The 20,446-nt window shown below is 36.9% G+C and overlaps 1 protein-coding gene across 1 annotated transcript; it reads left to right on the top strand.

Annotated features, from left to right (window-relative positions):
* Positions 1-449: 449 nt before the first annotated feature.
* On the top strand, positions 450-19,661 carry LOC133532193 (alpha-1,3-mannosyl-glycoprotein 2-beta-N-acetylglucosaminyltransferase-like). The gene is made up of 9 exons (XM_061870743.1): positions 450-1,481; positions 10,939-11,054; positions 12,614-12,827; positions 12,975-13,053; positions 13,555-13,704; positions 13,894-13,984; positions 15,376-15,480; positions 16,724-16,891; positions 18,365-19,661. The coding sequence occupies exons 1-9, from the start codon at positions 1,187-1,189 to the stop codon at positions 18,476-18,478; spliced, it is 1,332 nt and encodes a 443-aa protein (XP_061726727.1). The 5' UTR covers positions 450-1,186; the 3' UTR covers positions 18,479-19,661.
* Positions 19,662-20,446: the final 785 nt, after the last annotated feature.

Raw genomic sequence — 20,446 nt, 5'->3', positions numbered from 1 at the left:
TGAAATGTAAAAAAATCACATGACAATGCACTGATATTTATGATACAACCTATGTTTAAAACAATGTCTGGAATAAAACCGATTTATTTAATACTAGTTACACTAAACCCGAACTGTCATTTTCAGTGATACCACGTAAGAAAAATACCGAAGAATAAAGGATTTTCTTGAACTTTTTAGTAATAAGTTAGCTGTCTAATAGCGCGATAATAGAGTTAAACCTAGTGATTTTGATAGCACAGACTATGGAAGTGTTATTTTAAACGTCTAACTTCTATAAAATTATCTTCTAAGTTTTTAAATAACACTTGCACAATCTGTGCTATTAAAATCGCTGCTAACTCTAGCGGCCCACGTGGGCCCAAATTGCTTACTGTTGGGCATCTATAAGCTGTAAAATAATCAGTGTAGTTCATAATAATTAACCAGAAGGGCGCAACTGTTACACACTGCATGAGGTGGAATAATAATTATCGAGTGACAAAGTAAATAGACTGATGGAATAACATCATTTATATCAAGTAATAACTTTTCTATAGGCTCGCTATTGGTTTGATGGTAAAAAGCATAAACAGCATGATTTATCAACGTCAAAAAATTATACGCTAGTAAGCCAACTTTATCAGCAGAAAAAGGCAAGAAATTCAAAATTTGTATGGGAGATCGATCCTTTGCACCATTTTTTTTTTAATTTGGTGCCTTTGTCTTCTTACAAAGCTGGCTTGCCAGAGTATAACAATGATTCAATGTTTTTTATAATGTGATTTTTGGCTACTGAAGGAGGATTCTTTTTTATTATACTGTCAATACCGCAACACAACTGTCACTTCGATTTCGTTCGCCTGTCGCCGTCAATTGTTTCTTTGACGTGTCCTATAGGCATTGTTGTTGTGGTTTATTTATCAGATTTTTTTACATTTACTCAGTTGTTCCTTACACGCAACCTGTTGACCTTACTGCAATACATCACGGCCGCGAAATTGCCACAGAAATGTGTGTAAGCAGTGTATTATTGTGTTTAATCTGTTAATGTTTTTTCTTGGACTCGGCGTAATTTTTTTAATTAAAAAAAAGTCCCGGTAAAAAAATGTTTACTTTTTAATTGACCTATTGTGAACTATGCTTACCGCTATCGCTGTCTAAATACGTGTGAAAAAGAGTGGTGTTTTAAGTATTATTTTTCAAAATGAGACTTTATTTAAAGAAATTCTTCGTCGTAGGTCTAGTTTCCTTATTTATTATATCAGTTATGTTGTTTTATAATGGGAACGAGGGACCTATAGTGAACAAAAGTGTCAAAGTAGAGGACATAGAAACTAGGATCAACAAATTGGAGGAAATGATGGACAATCAACTGACCGAGAGTGGTAAATTGTTGCAAATGGTTGTGGAGCGGATTAGGGAGAAAAAAGAGGGACCCCAGGCAGAGGGTGAAGTGAATTATTTGCGAGCTCCTGACGTTGGGAAGGCTGAGTCCAAAGGTAATAAAATATTTATATTTTATATTAACATCAATAAGGCTTGTGTTGTGGGCACTAGACAACAATATATATAAAAAATAATAGATAGACATAGATAAATACATCATCCATCCACAACATCATGTTTTTGTATTTATGCAAAAAGTATTTAATGTGATATTTAAAATTAAACAGTCATAACATTAAATTGGTTTAGAACCCTCTCTGGACCTTAATAACAATTTACTATTTTATAAAAAAAATGTAGGGAACTAAAACCTTTATCAATTTTTGTATAACATAAAATAATTTGTTGTTTGTGTTGAAGGTTTTAAGGAAAATAAATATAAATATATGTCACCATATTATGCTAATGAATTCAATGTATGGTAGCAATTTCCTCATTGTCTTTGTAGATTTTTTAGGCCTTTAAAGAGATTACGAAGCTTGTATTGCTCTTTTTTTTTTTCGGACCAATAAAAACCTAACTACTGTATAAATATACATTGCTAAGCCGCCCATGCAACTTACATATGAATAAATTTGTTGCACAACTGCACAAATCAAGATAGCACTGGTAATGCTTCGGTTATTCAGACAATAACAGTCAAATATAGATAAATACTCTCAGCGGTCTACATTCTACAGCCAAAAAACTACCTTGAAGTTTATTATTTAGAATTAATATAAATTTTATTACAATTCTTAAACTTCAAATTGATCTGTGTAAACTGTTAAAACATCAATACATAAATACAAACTCGATACTCAATACAAATAACTCAAGTAAATGAAAAAATATCTGTGTGAATTAATAAAAAAAGTAAAAAAAAATCTAAGGTAAAGCAGAATCTGTGAGACTGCAATAAACTATGAGAGGACACATTTCTTCAATTGGAGCACAAACTTTAACAAAAAACTTTGCATTCTTGCACATACCACATGTAAAATTGTAAAAATTTAGCTCAATACTGTTTCCAAGAAGATAAATTTAATTTGAACCTTAAATCAAAGTGCTAAGGCTGACATTCTCAAGACACATGGTTGATAAATTCTTTTGGTTTCCTTCATATTTATCAGCTTATCACTAATTGGTTGCTTCAATTCAAATGGGAAATACCATTCTGTTATTACCATCTGAGGCAACTTGATTATCATTTAGCACTTCCCAAATCGTGTGTAATCTGAGGATTTCCATGACTGACAAATAAAGGTAAATGTGAAATGAAAGTCTATTTTTTATCTATGTAGTTTGTTCTTTTAAACTAGATACTGAAAAATGACAATGAAATTTACCTACAGTAACCCATACGAACACTTTCTGAGCGTTTGGAACAAACTCCCCCAAGACGTGCTTTCTGCACAAGATGTAAACCAGTTTCAAAACAAATTAGACAAGCATACCTATATGATGTATATCTACTTGACAGTGATAACTGTCAATGCAGGCAATATCAGTTGACACAACTGCCTTTTTAAACGGACGGACTTTAATTGTTGAGCCATCTAGGGTATACACACCATAGCCGACACATTATTGACATTTTATAGACCTTATTGAAAGGGTATAAGGTTCATCTAAAGTTATAAGTGTTGTTGTTAGCACAGTAGTCGTATGTCGTATAATGGGGCTATTTACGCAACGATCCGTGACAATGGGCTACCATAGTTACCGCACATTCGATTAACCATTCTAAGCCTTATTGAAAAGAGATAAGGTCCAAGTTAGGTCTGCCGATGTTGTTGTCAATGTATGCTTACCGTTTCATACTGTTATGTTAACATTTTCTTTTAAAAGCTGGTGGTTAGCGATTGACTCAAGTCTACTCGATAACAATACAGTATGGTATGGGCTTCGGTTTCCACACTTAGCCTTATGGCTCCTCTACACGATGGGCCATCATACTGGCCCACTAAGATGGGCCAGCGTGTAGAGAGTGTAGTGGTATCGGATGGCTTATAGCCACGATGTCGGGTTTTTCGTCCGCACTTCAAAGGTAGTGGGCCAGCGATGGTGCGTACGCATCTACACGTGGCCCATTCCATAATGCCTGCTCTCAATCATCGCATGGCCATCTCGCTGGTGCAGCGCTGGGCCATCGCATCGTAAAGAGAGGCCATAATCATCGCATGGCCATCTCGCTGGGCCATCGTGTGAGCCATTATGGCTCGGCGGGATGGCCGTTTCGTGTGTCCGTTTTTCATCCGCACATCAAAGGTAGTGGGCGAGCGATGGTGCGTACGCATCTATTACACGTGGCCCATTCCAATTTGCGTGCTCTCTATAGATATACAGTTACCATGGCCATCTCGCTGGTCCAGCGCTGGCCCATCGTGTAGAGAAACCATTATAAAGTCGGCATATAGACTTACAATAACCAACGAGGATTTATAACATACCCTACCTGTTAGCTATAGTTGACCTTCGCTAACCGGCATGTTGTTAGTTGTTGATTTCAATTTCTTGTTTTGAAAGTTGAAGAGAATACCTTAATAAATATGTACGTATCAAATCGCGAAACACACATAAATAACGATTGCATTGCAACTAATTACGAACCTCCGATCAAGCGTCGGTCAACCATGTAAAGGCGTTTTTAGCTCATTCGCAGCTATTTCAGGAATGTATGAAACGATATGAAACACGTTCGCCGAACTTGACCAATCCACGTCATCCTCGCACGTTGCTTATCGGAAGACGGGCGTAAGCGACGACACTTTTGTACTAAACCAAACACTGTCTTATCCTGTCACATCTCATGGTCCTAATTACTATAAAGCCTGACCAGAAATATATGATCATTGTCAAGAGGGCGCTGTTATTGTCATGTATAGGCTGACAGTTCAGCTTAGGTTTAGTTTTATGAAAAATTTCGTTCCAATGAAATTTCGCAATGTGGCGCGTGATCATATATTACTGGTCAGGCTTTGCTTTACTTCGTTTTTTTAGCATTACATAAGTTGTTGGGAAAAATTTCATTTTTGGTTTATCACAGAGTTCCTATGGCTGGCCACCTCCTGTCTCCATGATCAGATCAGCTCGATGGTGCCATAATATTGCATTGTTACATATGTATGCACATTTTCAGCTTCATCGGAAACCGGGAAGTGGGTCAAATTTAACTTGCAAGATTTGACTCGTACAAACATTATGTATGTTTGTACGGTTACATTGCAACTATTGCAAGTTAATTAAAAGCTTATAAAAAGGAAAAAAAACTTAAAAACGCTTTAATAAATAGTTTAGTATTACTTATGATGTAATAAAAAAATGTAAATCATCGTATATGATTTATAAAACTTTATTTTCAAAACTGTTTTTTAGGGTTCCGTAGCCAAATGGCAAAAAACGGAACCCTTATAGATTCGTCATATCCGTCTGTCTGTCCGATTATTTAATAAAAAGACATGGCAAGATTAATCATTATTAAACGGAAGTTGGGTTTGTTTTGTTTCGTGACAAATTCCGTTCTATTTTCTAATTTTTTTTATATCATTGATTAACATTTGGCTTGGCCAATTTTTCTTGTATGGTGGGCCGATTGAGATTATTACATAAATTTATACAAGGTGTAACAAAAATAGTGGGAATCAGTTTAAGGGCATATCGGTATCGTGTCCTGATTAGCAAAAAGTAGAAGGATTTTTTTTTTTCACGCGAAAAACATTGCGTTGGTCTTGGTCCTTCAAGTCTGCGAACTCTCCATACAAAGGCCAACATTTTTTCGCGTCAATTTTTTTTTCCCCAATCAAAACTCGATATATACCGAATATAGCCTTAAACGCATCCCCACTATTTTTGTTACACCTGGTCAGTCGGTCGACGATGATAGTGCTGCGGTGATGTCAGTATCATATCAAGTAACATGTTACACAGATTTGAAAAGGGGGAGGACATTAGTTGATTGTGCGATTGAGCCATTGACATATAAATAAGGACAAGCCTTACGGGCAGTTTAAATGTACTATAAGTGGGGTTGGAGAGACTCCGCGCTATACGACTGCGGCATCGAGGACCAGACTATGGAGCACATCATCTAGCGGTGCCCACTCCGCGCATACTCGGGTAGCCCGGATGATCTATTAGACTTGACCCCCGATGCTGTGCAATGCTTGCAAAACTTGGACGTTGCCTTATAAATAATACAAGTACCTGGGCGACCGAGCTTTGCTCGGTTATAACTATTTATATAGGTGATAATCTACATAAACTTAAAAAGTAAAATGTGAACTGACAATTATTATTATTTACAATCGATTTTAACCTTGCAGCACTTGTCACAGAGTAACGCCATCTATTGTCAATTTCACTTATTACATAGGTCATTTTTTTACTAAATTAAACTTGTCTAAAACAATAAAAATTAAAAAAAAATATATAAACTTGAACATAAGTATATAAAAAAAAAACGAAAGTGAGTCACCGGGCGAGATTCGAACCCGTACCACTTGTTTCTAGCCGTCAGCGTCTTAACCCGCTGGACCAGACGGATAGTGGCCGGCAATACGAAATTAGCGACCATATTCTGCGTCGAAAGAAAAACACATGAAAATTCGAAAACACGCGTTTTCCCAAACATAAGACTAATCTAGATCGATTGTATACCCCCAAAAACCCCCATACCAAATTTCAGAGAAATCGTTAGAGCCGTTTCCGAGATCACAGAAATATATATATATATATATATATATATATATATACAAGAATTGCTCGTTTAAAGGTATAAGATATATGTATAATTTTGCCTATGTGACTATATCGCTATACGATTAAATAAATAAATGTACTATGTTTTCTGATGTGAAGACGGCTTGACAGATTTGAGAAAATATTTTTTTCTGGCCTCCGGGCGGAAAGCGTCAACTTTGCTCAAACGAAGTTGCCGCTTTCCGCCTCCGTCGAGCAGAAAAATAGTATGCGCACCACGGGAGGAATCGTAGGACATTCCGTGCCGCGTGTAAAATTGTCACCTTGCCGAAGACTCGCCTGCCGAAGGCCTAAAACCCTGTTATAGGTTAATTTGTTAATCCTCGTTACAAATGAAATCACGTAATGTAATGAATAATTAATAACATGGTTATTTTTGTCTAATTTACAATAACAATATACATAATGGATATACACCGTATTTTTTTTTATTTCAAAGGTGCATCCCTGAGCTTAAATTAAGTAACTTTCTCAGAGACACCGATATTCTAATTAACTCCATTTCGGAGATAATCAATATTTAATTTTTATCTTATAAGGCCTTTACGAGCGTGTACACTTGGCTTCGGGCCTATTTACATATTGATTAGTGTTAAGTATGAGTTAATACATTTGCTACTAAACGTAAATAGGTACTATCTCGGACGATTGATGTTGAAAATGACATTGATATGTCACAGTTTTCAATTGTTTCGTTGAGTTAAATGTGATGCCCGTGTTACAACAACGCTATATGCAACACTAATTAAATTTTTAAAAATAAAAAAAGTTTTTTTTTTTTTAATTTACTGTGCCATATAGTTTCCTTAAAGTACTTACCGATACCCCGAAGTTAACGGAAAAAAATAAAAACACCGTGTATACAGAGGATTACTATAACTAGTTTAAATCCAAAATAAAATAGGCCCGTGAGGCATTGTACCAAGGATAATGGCGGCATTTCCTCATTGTATCGCAATGCTGATACGTTGTGCGAGGAAGCCGCCAGCTCTTCGGTCACCAGTTACGTCAACCAGACGCTTCACGATTTCTGCAAAAAACTTGTGCGCGCTGGGACCCCATGGATCTCGACTGTCAACGTCATTGGTATAAAATGGTACTCTCTACCGATGCTCTTATATTTATAACGTTTAAAAATTTCTGCGCTTTCCGCCGCTGCGCCCGCTTGTACATTAGTTCGTAGGAGGTGAGACACAGACGGTGCGAATTGAGATTGTCATTTTTATGGGTATAAATTAATTGCACACGTTTATAGATGACGTAAACAATGAATATGGGAAAAGGGTCTGGCCAACATACCTGCCTAATATCCTGAACAGCTTACCCAAACAAGTAGTAGAAACTTTAGAAAAACATCCTGATAAAATAAAGAGTACACTTAAGAAAGCACTGATTAATTGAATTAATTTTGTTACAAATAGTATTATAATAACATGTAAACACTAACTGCCAACAGGACTAATTATATACTTAGTTAAGGCTAAACTTAGTTAACACAATCTCCAAATATAGAGATTATAACTGAGTGCTGACTGTACCTCAACAAAAAATTGAAATAAACAGATTAAATTTTTTTTTTTTTGAATTTTTTTGAATACCCAGATAAATTAATTACCCAGCATCTGGAACGATTAGAGTGCCTATTATTAACCGTTTGTCTTGTTTATATTCCCTGGTATTGAACCCATAAACAAATCGTTTTTTTTTGTTGCACAGCGATAATATGCGTGTAGGTGTAGCTGTAGAAGCGCATGTACGAGCATGTTTGCAGTAGATTGCGTGCCTAATTAGCGCAAGTCAATGATTACTCATGCAAGGTTCGTATAAAACACGCAATCTACAGCAAACATGAATGCGCGCTCGCGGATAGATCGCTACGCACTTTTACGTTTCTAAGGTGCTGAAATGATTCCCTATTGTGTTTTCTCGGAACACGTGGTCTTGTTGTTAGGGTAGTGGTTTCCGAGTGATTTTGATAGTGGTTCATTTTGAGATATTATGTATTAAAAAGTTTTTTATCGGAGACTCCAATTTGGAGTGCTCCATTTAGGTTTGTCCCGTAACTTCGCTCGATAGAAGATAAATTCAAAGACACCTCTGACCTCGTAAGGCCCACGGTCCTACCCGTAGTACTAATTACTTCAGTGTAATTTAAACCGTTTTCAATTCGGAATAGACTTTCTTTTCTTTTGTTGCGTTCAATTTCAAAACAAAAATTCTACCATATTTACTTCACTATTGATTTTTTTATACTATGTCGGTGCAAACAAGCCTACGGCCTGCCTGATGGTAAGCAGTCTCCGTAGACATAGGAAGAAACCGGTTTTTATTGTTCTAAACCGGTTAATTTGAGTAGAACTGTTCTCATAAAAACCGGTTTAAGAATAACGGGTTTTCGAGCCAAACCGAAATTAAAAGGTTTTGCGCCAAGTACATGATAGGAAGAAGGCTTATAGAGGACAAGTTATAGGTACAGTAAAACACATTGCATATCAATTGTAATATAAGCCCTATGCAGAGTTGCAGAGTTATGTTTGTCTAAAACTATCTACATAAAGATATCGTGTTCGTGTTCCGTGTGACCGTTATTGGCATGCCTGCTCGTATTAATGCCATGTGTGATGTGACGAATTACAGTTATGGTGATATGATAAGCGCGCCGTGTACTCTAAATAATATTGATTTTATAATTGGTTTAGTTGTATGGTATAGTATGCGTCGGAAATACATCGTAACGACTACAGTGCTCAAATAATAAATAAACAAATTATAAATAACCCAAACAAATTATAATTGGACCCGGGTACGTCCTTAAACTACGTCCAAAAGAGAGGTATGGGCATTGTGAATGTCATCTCGCTTTGTGTGGTAGGGCACAGCCAGTGGATGTCATTCCAGATCTAGAGCAGAGCCCAACTGGAGAAGTACCTCCACCTTACAGAAAACAGCAGCCAAATAACACTAGACCCTACTCATAGTGTTGTGTTCCTGCCGGTGAGTAAGGTTGCCAGAGCTCAACGAGGGGGGGCGGCTTTAGGGTCGGCAACGCGCATGTAACTCCTCTGGAGTTGCAGGCGTACATAGGCTACGGAGGCTGCTTACCATCAGGCGGGCCGTATGCTTGTTTGCCACCGACGTAGTATAAAAAAAAAAAAATATTATAGGACATTAGTACACAAATTGACTAAGTCCCACAGTAAGCTCAATAAGGCTTGTGTTGAGGGTGCTTAGACAACGATATATATAATATATAAATACTTAAATACATAGAAAACACCCATGACTCAGGAACAAATATCCATGCTCATCAGACAAATAAATGCCCTTACCAGGATTTAAACCGGGCCATAGGTTTCGTAGGCAGGGTCACTACCCACTAGGCCAAACTGGTCGTCATAATGCTTGAGTCAAGTATGCTGACACGCTACAAAGACACTTACCTACTAGAGAAGATTGATCTGCCTGCAGAAGATTAGTATAGGTTTAATTTAAATAAGAAACTAATTACTTCTTTCATAGCATGTTTTGGCGTTTGTAATGTCTTTAATTGTGTGCTAGCCTGTAATATGCCTACCTTTGTATCCTGTCTGTGGAAACCTGTAATTGGCTACTCTGATACATATTTATGTTAACATAGTTTTAGTTTACTTAAGCTGTTGGTTATCCGAATAAAACGAGATAAAAATAAAATTGAGTAAACCACCACCTGCTACTTCTACCTAGTTCGTTTTTTAGGGTTCTGTACCCAAAGGGTAAAACGGGACCCTATTTCTAAGACTCCGCTGTCCGTCCGTCTGTCACCAGGCTGTAATGAACTGTGATACAGATGATGTATTTCTGTTGCCGCTATAACAACAAATACTAAAAAAACCGGACAAGTGCGAGTCGGACTCGCCCACCGAGGGTTCCGTACTTTACAGTATTTGTTTTTATGGCGGCAACAGAAATACATCATCTGTGAAAATGTCAACTGTCTAGCTATCACGGTTCATGAGATACAGCCTGGTGACAGACGGACGGACGGACAGCGGAGTCTTAGTAATAGGGGCCCGCTTTACCCTTTGGGTACGGAACCCTCGTCGGGCGAGTCCGACTCGCACTTGTCCGGTTTTTATTTAGCTTTAAAAAACTGGTAAACAATCTTGACGTGTCATATTGAATAACGCTTTTAAAAAATTAGTTTATATTACTTTTGAAAGCAAAGTAATGTAAATAATCTTATATAATTTATAATCGTTACATATGTTATTTGAAATATGCGCGGTATGTATAAGTTCATCTAGTGCCGAAATCTCGAGTACAGTGATAATATTTGGAATGTGTAAAGGTTAATAGTTGTAAAGGGCGTGTGGAGGTAATTATAGGTTAGAGGTCTCCTGGAGGTCTCAAGGAACTCCTGCCATCATGAAAAATTATTGTCATCCAGGAGAAATTCGATTTCGTCCGGACCTGACTTGAAAATGGAACGTTGTATCACGGTGTGGGTAAGGGCCGGTACAGACGGACTGCAACTCGACTGCAACTTGTATGGGAACTGCATGCCGACTGCACTCCAACGTCGACGTGCAGTTCCCATACAAGTTGCAGTCCGTATGTACCGGCCCTTATGCGATTTCATACCGTTCGACCACGTGCCGCCACGTGTGTTTTCGGCTTAACATACATTGCAAATTTCAGGACTATTCTCGAGATTTCGACATTAAATTAGTCCTAGTTCGTTTATGTATTTATGAATAATGAAATTTATGTTTCTACATATTGTGATTCCAGGTACAGTACTGCCGGTGCTCGTGATAGCGTGTGACCGTGTCACCGTGAAGAGGTGCCTGGACAACCTCATCAAGTTCAGACCGAGTAAAGAGACGTTCCCGATAATAGTCAGTCAGGTACGTCACTCTTATTAAAATACTTACGTAAATTGGCATGATGACAGTAACAAAGAATCATCCAAACGGTGTTTGCAAAGAAACAAATAAAAAAAAGGAATTATTTATGTTAAAACTTATGACTCAGTTATGAGTATAGCTGAAATATTGCGTTTTTCGGAACGAATACAATTGTAGCGACAATATTAAAAGGAGTTTCAAAATTTGCCATCATGCCAATTCAGAACACATCGTCCTGCTGCCTGCACTCGTCCTGCTCAAGCATTTTTATGGAACTACCAGATAATGCCCAATTCAAATTCAAATATACTTTATTCATGTAGGCCTAGCAACAAGCACTTATGAATAGTAAGACAGTATTACATATAATTATCTTAATCTAATTATCAGAGCAATTCATTGATGTTGTAAATATTATTCCATATATAATACTAATGAATATAATTCATAGATCAAATTTAATACTAAAACTTTCACAAAATACAGTCATACAAAAAAAAAAATGTATAAAAAATACTAGTCTAGATTGTTTCTAGAATAAATTCTAAATGTCAAACAAATATAATAAAAACAACAAAGGAAATACATGCATTGGAATATCCATTTCATCATCATTATTCAAATATAATAAATAATTAATCATTTCGAATCACAATTAATCCCACGTTGTTTTATCATTCATGTAGTCTTGTGTGGTATAATAAGCTTTAGAAATAAGTTTACGCTTTACATGATTCTTAAATTTATTAATTGGTAACTCAGTAATATGGTTTGGAAGTTTATTATAAAATCTCACACAATTACCCATGAATGATTTTTTAATTTTATGGAGCCGAGTGAAGGGCACGGCGAGCTTATGTTTATTTCTAGTATTAATATTATGAATGTCACAATTTTTCTTAATCTCTCAATGTCCTCAATTAAGGACACTTTTGTTCGGTTTGTGGGATGCCTGGGCCGGTCCGTAAAAAAAAATGTTCTTTAATTGTGAACATTGAGGAGGAAGAGGTTATTCCTTTTACACATGCTGGGATTTTAAAACCGGGCAATGAGGGCAAAAAATGGTCTATGGAGAACATTATTTTTTTAATTAACGATGATTGTGTACAGTTTTTGGAAAATATGTACACTAGGCAAAAAAACGTCGATTTTGACAATCCACGATCAAAAGTTTTTCTTACAATTATTAAAAAAAAATATTCACATGTTATATTTGATTTAAACCAACACGAATAACGTTCATAGTTTTAAATCAGGCGTGGTGAGATTGGTGTCTGCCTGTGACCACGAGCGTAACGTCACGTTCGAAACGTCAGGCCATATAATAAACGTAAGTTTACGCGATTAAGTCCCGTATCGTATTCGTTTTAAAACTATTCACATGATGTTTTTACACGCCAATCAGTCCTATTACGCTTAGGTAGGCAAGGTCTCCTATCACCGTTTTGGCGTAGCAGCACGGGATCTGCTACCATATCCTCTGCCCACTGTTAACTGTCAATCTTTTCTTAAACCTTCTTGCAGACATAAGTAATCTGTAATATTTTCTCTATTTCCAGGACTGCGGCCACAACGCTACATACCAAGTGATCAGATCCTTCACCGACGCCGACCCTTCCATCACCGTGGTACGCCAGCCCGACCTGTCGGAGATACCCCTCGAGCGTACCAACATCAAGTATAAGGGGTACTATAAGATAGCGCGGCATTTCAAGTTCGCGCTGAACCATGTGTTCAAGACTTTAGGACACGAGGCTGTGATTATCGTTGAAGGTCAGTAGAGGTCATAAAGGTCACAGCTATCTATAGATTAAGGTCATACGGCAATTTATTTAAGGGATATAACAAATCCCACGCTTAACACTCACAACGTTTTAATTACAGTTGGCAATGCAATGACGGAAAATCTTTTCTTTGCAGATGATCTGGACATTTCGCCGGATTTCTACGAGTACTTCCAAGGCACATATCCTCTCTTACTCAAGGATTCTAGCATATGGTATGTAGACATTTAACAGCAGCTTTAAACATACCCTGGGGCTTTGGGTGCGGAAATGATTTCGTGTATTGTAAAATAGTCAAAACTATAAATTAAAAATAGGTAGCAAGCTCCAAATGTGCTTAGAAGAGTCAAAATTGTTTCTGTTTTTACAGTTTTTTATTTTGGCTAGTGTAAGACACCCAAAACTCTAAGGTATAGTTATAAAAGGCTAGAAATCCTGTTGGATCCCGTCGGACGTTTCAGTAGCCTCATAGTTTTAGAAATTGTTGAAGTCGGTAGTGGAAAAGCAATCAAGAGTGTAACGTGCAGGTCTCGGAAAATCTATCGAACTTTGATAAGGATGTCGGAATCGATAAGCAATAAAGGAAATATTCATTTTGAAAATAGAAAAATTGTGTTCCTCATGCAGGTTCTCCTTACACAATATGAGACATTTTCGAAAAAACCCCTATATTTGGCAACATTTGATAATAATAACTTAGCATTAATTGTTCTCAGGTGTGTGTCAGCCTGGAACGACAACGGCAAAAAGCAGCTGGTAGATCTCTCAAGACCGGAACTCCTCCACCGCACTGACTTCTTCCCCGGCCTCGGCTGGATGCTGCGGGCGGACTCCTGGGCCGAGCTCGAACCCAAATGGCCTAAGGCGTAAGTACTATAGTACCATCGAACTGATCTGATGATAACTACAGGAGGTTGTCATAGTAACTCTGTGACACAAAAAAAACTGGTTTCTTAGAATTATCTTGATAATACATATTATTTTGTGTGTTGAAAGAAAAGTACAGCTAAAACTTGTATTAAAATTAAAAATATTTTTTTGTCAACTATTCCCAGGTTCTTCGACGACTGGCTCCGTGACCCGGTGAACACGCGGGCCCGTGCGTGCATCCGGCCGGAGATATCCAGGACTTATTCATTTGGCAAGGTAACTTCAGTCTTCGTTTTACTGTGTTGCTACATACAAATTGAATGAAATCCAGTGGCTCCGGGAGCTGTGAAGGTCAGTCCAGATGGGAATTTTTTTTCATTAATCTGATTAAATCGTCTGATCAAATTAGGCCGTGCGGATGCAAGCGCCAATTTTGGTCGCATATTTCGACCGCCGATTATGATATTACTGATAAAATGGAGGTGCAATAATAAATAAATAAAAATAAAAAAGCCTTTTTATTTCTCGCAGGTACTTAATTAACAAACATAACAATTAGTGAAAGCAATACACTTATATTAAACTGTAGGTTTAGTATTTAATTACAATAATATTTGATATTCAAATGACAACTCAATGTTCTAATCTTCTTCTTCTTCCTCGTGTTGTCCCGGCATTTTGCCACGGCTCAAGGGAGCCTGGGGTCCGCTTGACAACTAATCCCAAGATGTTCTAATATCATGCAATTAATAATAAATTTAATTAGTTAGTTCAATTTAGTTCCAGCAGGCGTTCTACATGACATTAAAGCTCTCCAAGGGGCCTCTACGTGTTGGATCTATATCCCCACGCAAGCCTATCAAAAGACCGGGATTTCTAGGCCCGTGAAATCCAAGGAGATACAATGGTTTAAGTTTGTTTTTTTTTTGCCGTATTTATTTATTTCTCCGTGTTAATGAGCCCTAAATCGAAAATTGGAGACTAAATTGGAGATTGATGCCAATTTCTTTTCTGATCAAATCGGTCGTATTGAAAAATAACCGGATCCGGTCCGGATCCGGTTATTTTTACCGGATCCGGTAGCTCCTGAAAAGTGCCGGATCCGGCCGGATTACCGGATCCGCCGGACCGGATTGCAATCCCTATTGGTACGGCACTAGAGTTGACGTCACGAACAAACCTACAAAATAATTTAATGACGGCGGGATTTTTGATATTTTTTTCATCGTACCGATAGCAAGGTGAACCGTCACCTGCAAGATGGGCCAAATGGATGGAGTTTTTTTTATATACTTTTTTCTTAGTTTAATAGTGTCACATTCACCCCTTTATTAAATATAATTTTGTTTTTGTGATCAGTAATCAGTACTCCGTGTAGCTGTGTGTGTAATAATTATTCACCTCAACTCCCGCCAATACCTATAATATGAGAGGTTAGCGACTCGAAACCCGATAAATCGAGCAAATGGGTTTATGAAATTGGAACCATATGTAACGTGTTATTGGAGTTCTTATTTAAGCGTTTCGAAAAAATAGACCCGATAAGGTTTATCGGGTTTGTCCGCTTAGCTCTCGAATAGCAATATGTTCACAACATTAAGTTCGCCTTTTGTACATTATTTTTTTCTTTTGTGTAACAAAGTATAAATAAATAAATTTATTTCCAGGCGGGCGTCAGTAAAGGTCTGTTCTTCGACAACCATCTGCGGTACATCGTTCTCAACTCGGATTTTGTTGAGTTCACTAAACGGGATCTCAGTTATTTGTTAAAGGTAATTTCATATCTATTTCTTAATAATCGAACCATAATTGGAATTCACATCATTTAAGTCGGTTGTTGTAATTTAGTTCGATGCCGCAATAAAGGTTACACAAATTACACAATAGGGTTTTTTTCCAATTTTTTGAAACGCTTGTATTACGTTCTATATTAACTAAAAGTTGCCCTAAAATTCGACTTTTATACTAAAAACGGCTTTAAATATGTTAAGTTAACAAAATATATTTTGACGGATGCTTTCGCGCCCAAAACGCTCTTTGAAAATTGTGTGACGTCACAGTTTACGGTTTGACACATAACTAGATACACACGTAGAAGATACGAGCTATCAACTGACATTTGTCATTTGTTGTTTATCGCCTAACTGTCAACAGTGTCAATACGAGAGTTGTGACGTCATCAGAATCTTCAAAGACGTTTCGAGTTTGGTCACGTGACGTGTGCTAAAAGATATTTCAAAATCAATATTTACAAAAATATGGTTATTACAGGTCCCCTAAAAGTAGTTTAACATGTTCTTATAATCCAAAATAATTTATTGGGATACAATTCTGCCCTAAGATTTGTAGATGGAAACAACCCTATTGGCTACGTAAGAAAAATAACTTGGCATTGTTAGAGCTTTTTCACATTGTCCTATTCGGTGTTGGATGTCGGATAGTGATTTATTTTTGTATTGATGCTTTATTAATTAAATGGATAAATTTAAAAAGGCGCTTATTAAATTTTGCTTTCCTATGGTTATATCGGATATCCGATGTCGGATCGGAGAGTGTGAAACGAACATTTACCTCGAAAGAAGAGTTTCCTTTTTCCGTAATTTATCACTTTCTGCAATTTTTTTAATAGTTCCTTGTTTCATAATCAACTATGGAACAGCGAAAAATTTGGCTCTTTCTTAACTCAGCCCTTTCTAAGTCGACAAAAAATTCCTACTATCACAACCTCTAATCTGCGTGTTTATGGCCTTAAATCCCATTTACAGTACATATGGGGCTACTTTATAGCACTAGTGCGAGAAGTAGCATATTATGTTACTGTGTCGAACATTTAAAGGGCCATATGTACTGTAAAACGTTGTACGATACATGTGCGAATAGGTAATTCGCAACTCGTGTCGATTTAAAACACTCCCTTCGGTCGTGTTTTAATTTATCGCCACTCGTTTCGAATTTCCTATTTTTCGCACTTGTATCGTAATGTACTATTATATCCAAAACTTTAATTTCTAACAGGAGAACTACGACCACAACTTCACAAAATACGTGTATTCCCTTCCTGAGAGCACAGCGGAGGAGGTGATGGCGGGCGCGGCGCCCGGGCCCGCCGCGCGGGTGGCCTACTCCAACCCCAAGACGTTCCACAAGGCGGCCAAGCGGCTCGGCCTCATGGACGACTTCCGGGTGAGCACTCTTCTTCCCATCCGTTACCCCCTCCTGGGGTGTAGGACTCTGTCCTGGGCAGCGGCAACCTCCTCCCATCCCATCCCCAATACACCCAACTCTTGCTCCACGGAACGGCGCCAAGTAAATTTAGGGTGAGTAGTATATCGGCGTGCATTGTAAGTCATAAAAAAAACTCCTAGCAGGGCTGGTAACCCATGGAGTTTTATTACCACGCCTCCTTCGTATCCCCTGAGGGAGAGGCCATTTTAATATAATAATTATTTCGTTAAATATAAATATATAATCAATGAATGTAAATACTTTACAATGTACCTACGCAAGTGTTAATTTAATAAATGGCTATTCTGATTCTGAGTATTTCGGCGACAAGCGGCTTCGGTAAGGAAACACAGCTAAAAAATCCAAAATGCTGTGTTTGTTCGTTACGAAAAACCTATTAGTATTAAAAATGCTATTCGTTAGCTATTCGTGTAGCTACCGCTGACCTGGCGCTAGTTATGCACGCTTAATGCCGCGCCACGATACGATCCGACCGGACCGGTACAGACTGATACGTTCGTTTCGTCCGTGCAATTTTATTTAAACTTAGTGTTAAGTATGTTCGTCATGTTTATTTTATGTTTCTTTCCTTTTTTCTGTTACCTTCCGTGATTATTTCGCACTCGATGGTCTCATCGGAAGATCAGCGCTGGAAGTCGCCAGCAACATGCTGAGATGAGGCCATTTCGTGACACTTTACTCTCACTATGTTCTCTTTTATGTCTGTCTATTACTGTTTGTGTTTATGAATAAAACAAATTCTATTCTATTCTTCTATTCGATGAGAATTAATTTAACGAACAATAAATGTTGTGCCTATATATTTTCTCGAAATAAACCATATTTAAAGGTAGGTAAGTAGGAAACTGTTACAATGTTGTATTTTACTCCTCAGGATATTTTCCTATATAATTAGGTTTTTTTGTAGGTAAGTTTACTTTCAGTGTTAATTTTCGTCTTAAGTCCGTGCAACTTGTTGTATTTACACAATATATCCCCTGATTTCAATTTTGACATCAAAATATTGTTGAATTTCCGAAATTAGAAAACATATTATGTGATTTATGTGAGTGACAAAAATCAACTGATGTTTTTTTTACAAGCTTTTATTTAACTTGCCCTGTTAGTATGTATGGGACAAATCTTGCAAGTTAAATTTGACCCACTTCCCGGTTTCCGATGAAGCTGAAAATTTGCATACATATGTAAGTCGGGTGACAATGCAATATTATGGTACCATCGAGCTGATCTGATGATGGAGACAGGATGTAGCCATAGGAACTTTGTGATAAAATAACGCAACCTAATTGCGTTTGGAGTTTTTAGAATTGTCTCGATGAGTATTAGTTGCCTGTGGAAAAAAAAATTCAGTCAGCGATAAAAGCTTGTACCAAAAATGAATTTTTTGCCAAAAACTTATTTATTTTACAGAGCGGTATACCCCGAACGGCGTACCAAGGCGTAGTCCAATGCAAAGTGAAAGACCGACGCGTGTATCTCGCACCAGACTTCGTGTGGACGCAGTACGACCGTACGTGGGAATAGCGAACGTAGACACGCGTAGATAGTCTTAGATTACCAAGTAACCTAATGTCCTTATTTTAGGACAACAACTGATTTATCAACGATTTCCGACTGCAAGTTTCCTTTTTGTCGGACACCGGGTCTCTATTTCATTTATGGAGTTTAAAAGTGATAAACATTTTTTTAGAAAGTGATTATGTCATTTGATATAGGAATAGGACTTTATCGGCGTGCTCTTTATCAGGATATTTTTTTCAAGTAGTTCCTAGCATGCCATCAAAATAAGCATCCGTGGACAGCCTCTCAAGACCAGTATTTATCAGAAAGAAATGGACATTTCACGCGTGGCATGTTTCAACACGTGTTGACGTCACACAACAGAGTAGTGCTTGCATAGTTCGCGCACGAGTTCCGAGGAAGCGGAATGATCACCATCGACACCTTGTGCGCTAACTGTAAAAACTGCTGCGCTATTTTCCATACCTTTCCTTTTAATACAGTCTGTGAAAAAATAACATTTGCCTCTCTATTTGAATAGAGAAATTTTAGTTAATTTAGTAGCTATAATATCATTTGATTTTAGTTCTAAACTCCTATAATATCACTTATTAGAAAGAGTTATTAATTGTGAAAAGAATTCTTAAGTCTGGAAAAAACAGTGTTTATTGCGAGTTCTTGTACTTGCTACTTGCGTTTAGTGGCAAATGTTTAAATTTGCACTTTTAAAGGGTCGTCAACGCGCATGTAACACCTCTGGAGTTACAGGCGTCCATGGGCTACGATGACTGCTTACCATCAGGCGGGCCGTATGCTTGTTTGCCAACGTCGTGGTATAAAAAATAAAATAAAAACACTAATCAATTAATGTGTACGTAAAACCGGCTCGGTACCACGCGACCGCAATTACCCGTATTCCTTAATTTTTTCTGCAATTGATAACTCTTTGCTTGTAAATTTGGTCGGTATATTCGATCGCTAGACAAATTTGGTGAGAATGCAACTGTGAGTTGTTTAAATTTTAATTTATTAAATGTAATATATAAATTATAAGTAACATGTCGTGCATTTAGATAATATTGACTATTTTACAATTTTATACAACCTCATCCATTTATTAAACATGTATATAATAATTGAAATATATGTAAATATAACATTTGTGTAATTCATACGGGACAAGCCATGTCTCAAAATTTAAAATTGCCAGACCTATTGTGTGTAAAATAAAATATGCCAATGTAATATTTAGATTTATATATGTAATTTAATTATTGTTACTATACAATGTAAAAATAATGTATATACTGTCCGTTTAGGTATACACTGAACTAATAGGTTTTTTTGTGTATTTAAAAAAAACAATTAATTTTTTTTTGTCCTTATTAATAAATAAAGATCAAGTTTTTCTTTAATTACCTAGAAAACTTGATTTAGTATAGATAGATTGAGAATAGAATATTAGTTTAATTTTTTATTTAGGGGAAACATATTTTGATTTAATTATTTAAATAAAATACCCAAATGGACACACTGTATATATAAATTAAAAGGCTATTTTGCAATAAAAAGTTGGTGTCGCAATTTGAGAAAAAGCGAATGGAAAGAACGATGAATGAATGAACACACACAGGTAAAAAATTTGGAGGTAATTGTAACTTTCAAAAAGCACTGAAATTCCTTCCTATACTCTGTACCTTTAGGTATTTAAATAAAAGTGAACAAACAATTTGTAAATTTTCGGGTAGTTATAACATTTATTGGTTAACCAAATACAAAAGCTGGCACTGAAAGACTGACTTTAACTTACATTATTGGTCATGTAATGTTTTCATCTACCCTCAACTGGCCTAAGGAGCCATTTGAGGGTAGATTTTGTTTACTTTTATTTAAATACCTAAAAATACAGAGTATATATACACAACGTATTGTGTGTAATGTAAGTGTGTATGCCCTACTATGCGACAATTGTAAATATGAAGAGGCTTAAGA

This window comes from Cydia pomonella, chromosome 26 (genome assembly GCF_033807575.1).
Source record: "Cydia pomonella isolate Wapato2018A chromosome 26, ilCydPomo1, whole genome shotgun sequence".
NCBI lineage: Eukaryota > Metazoa > Arthropoda > Insecta > Lepidoptera > Tortricidae > Cydia > Cydia pomonella.
The sequence above is the reverse complement of the archived record's forward strand: the minus strand, read 5'-3'. Positions and strand labels throughout refer to the sequence as shown.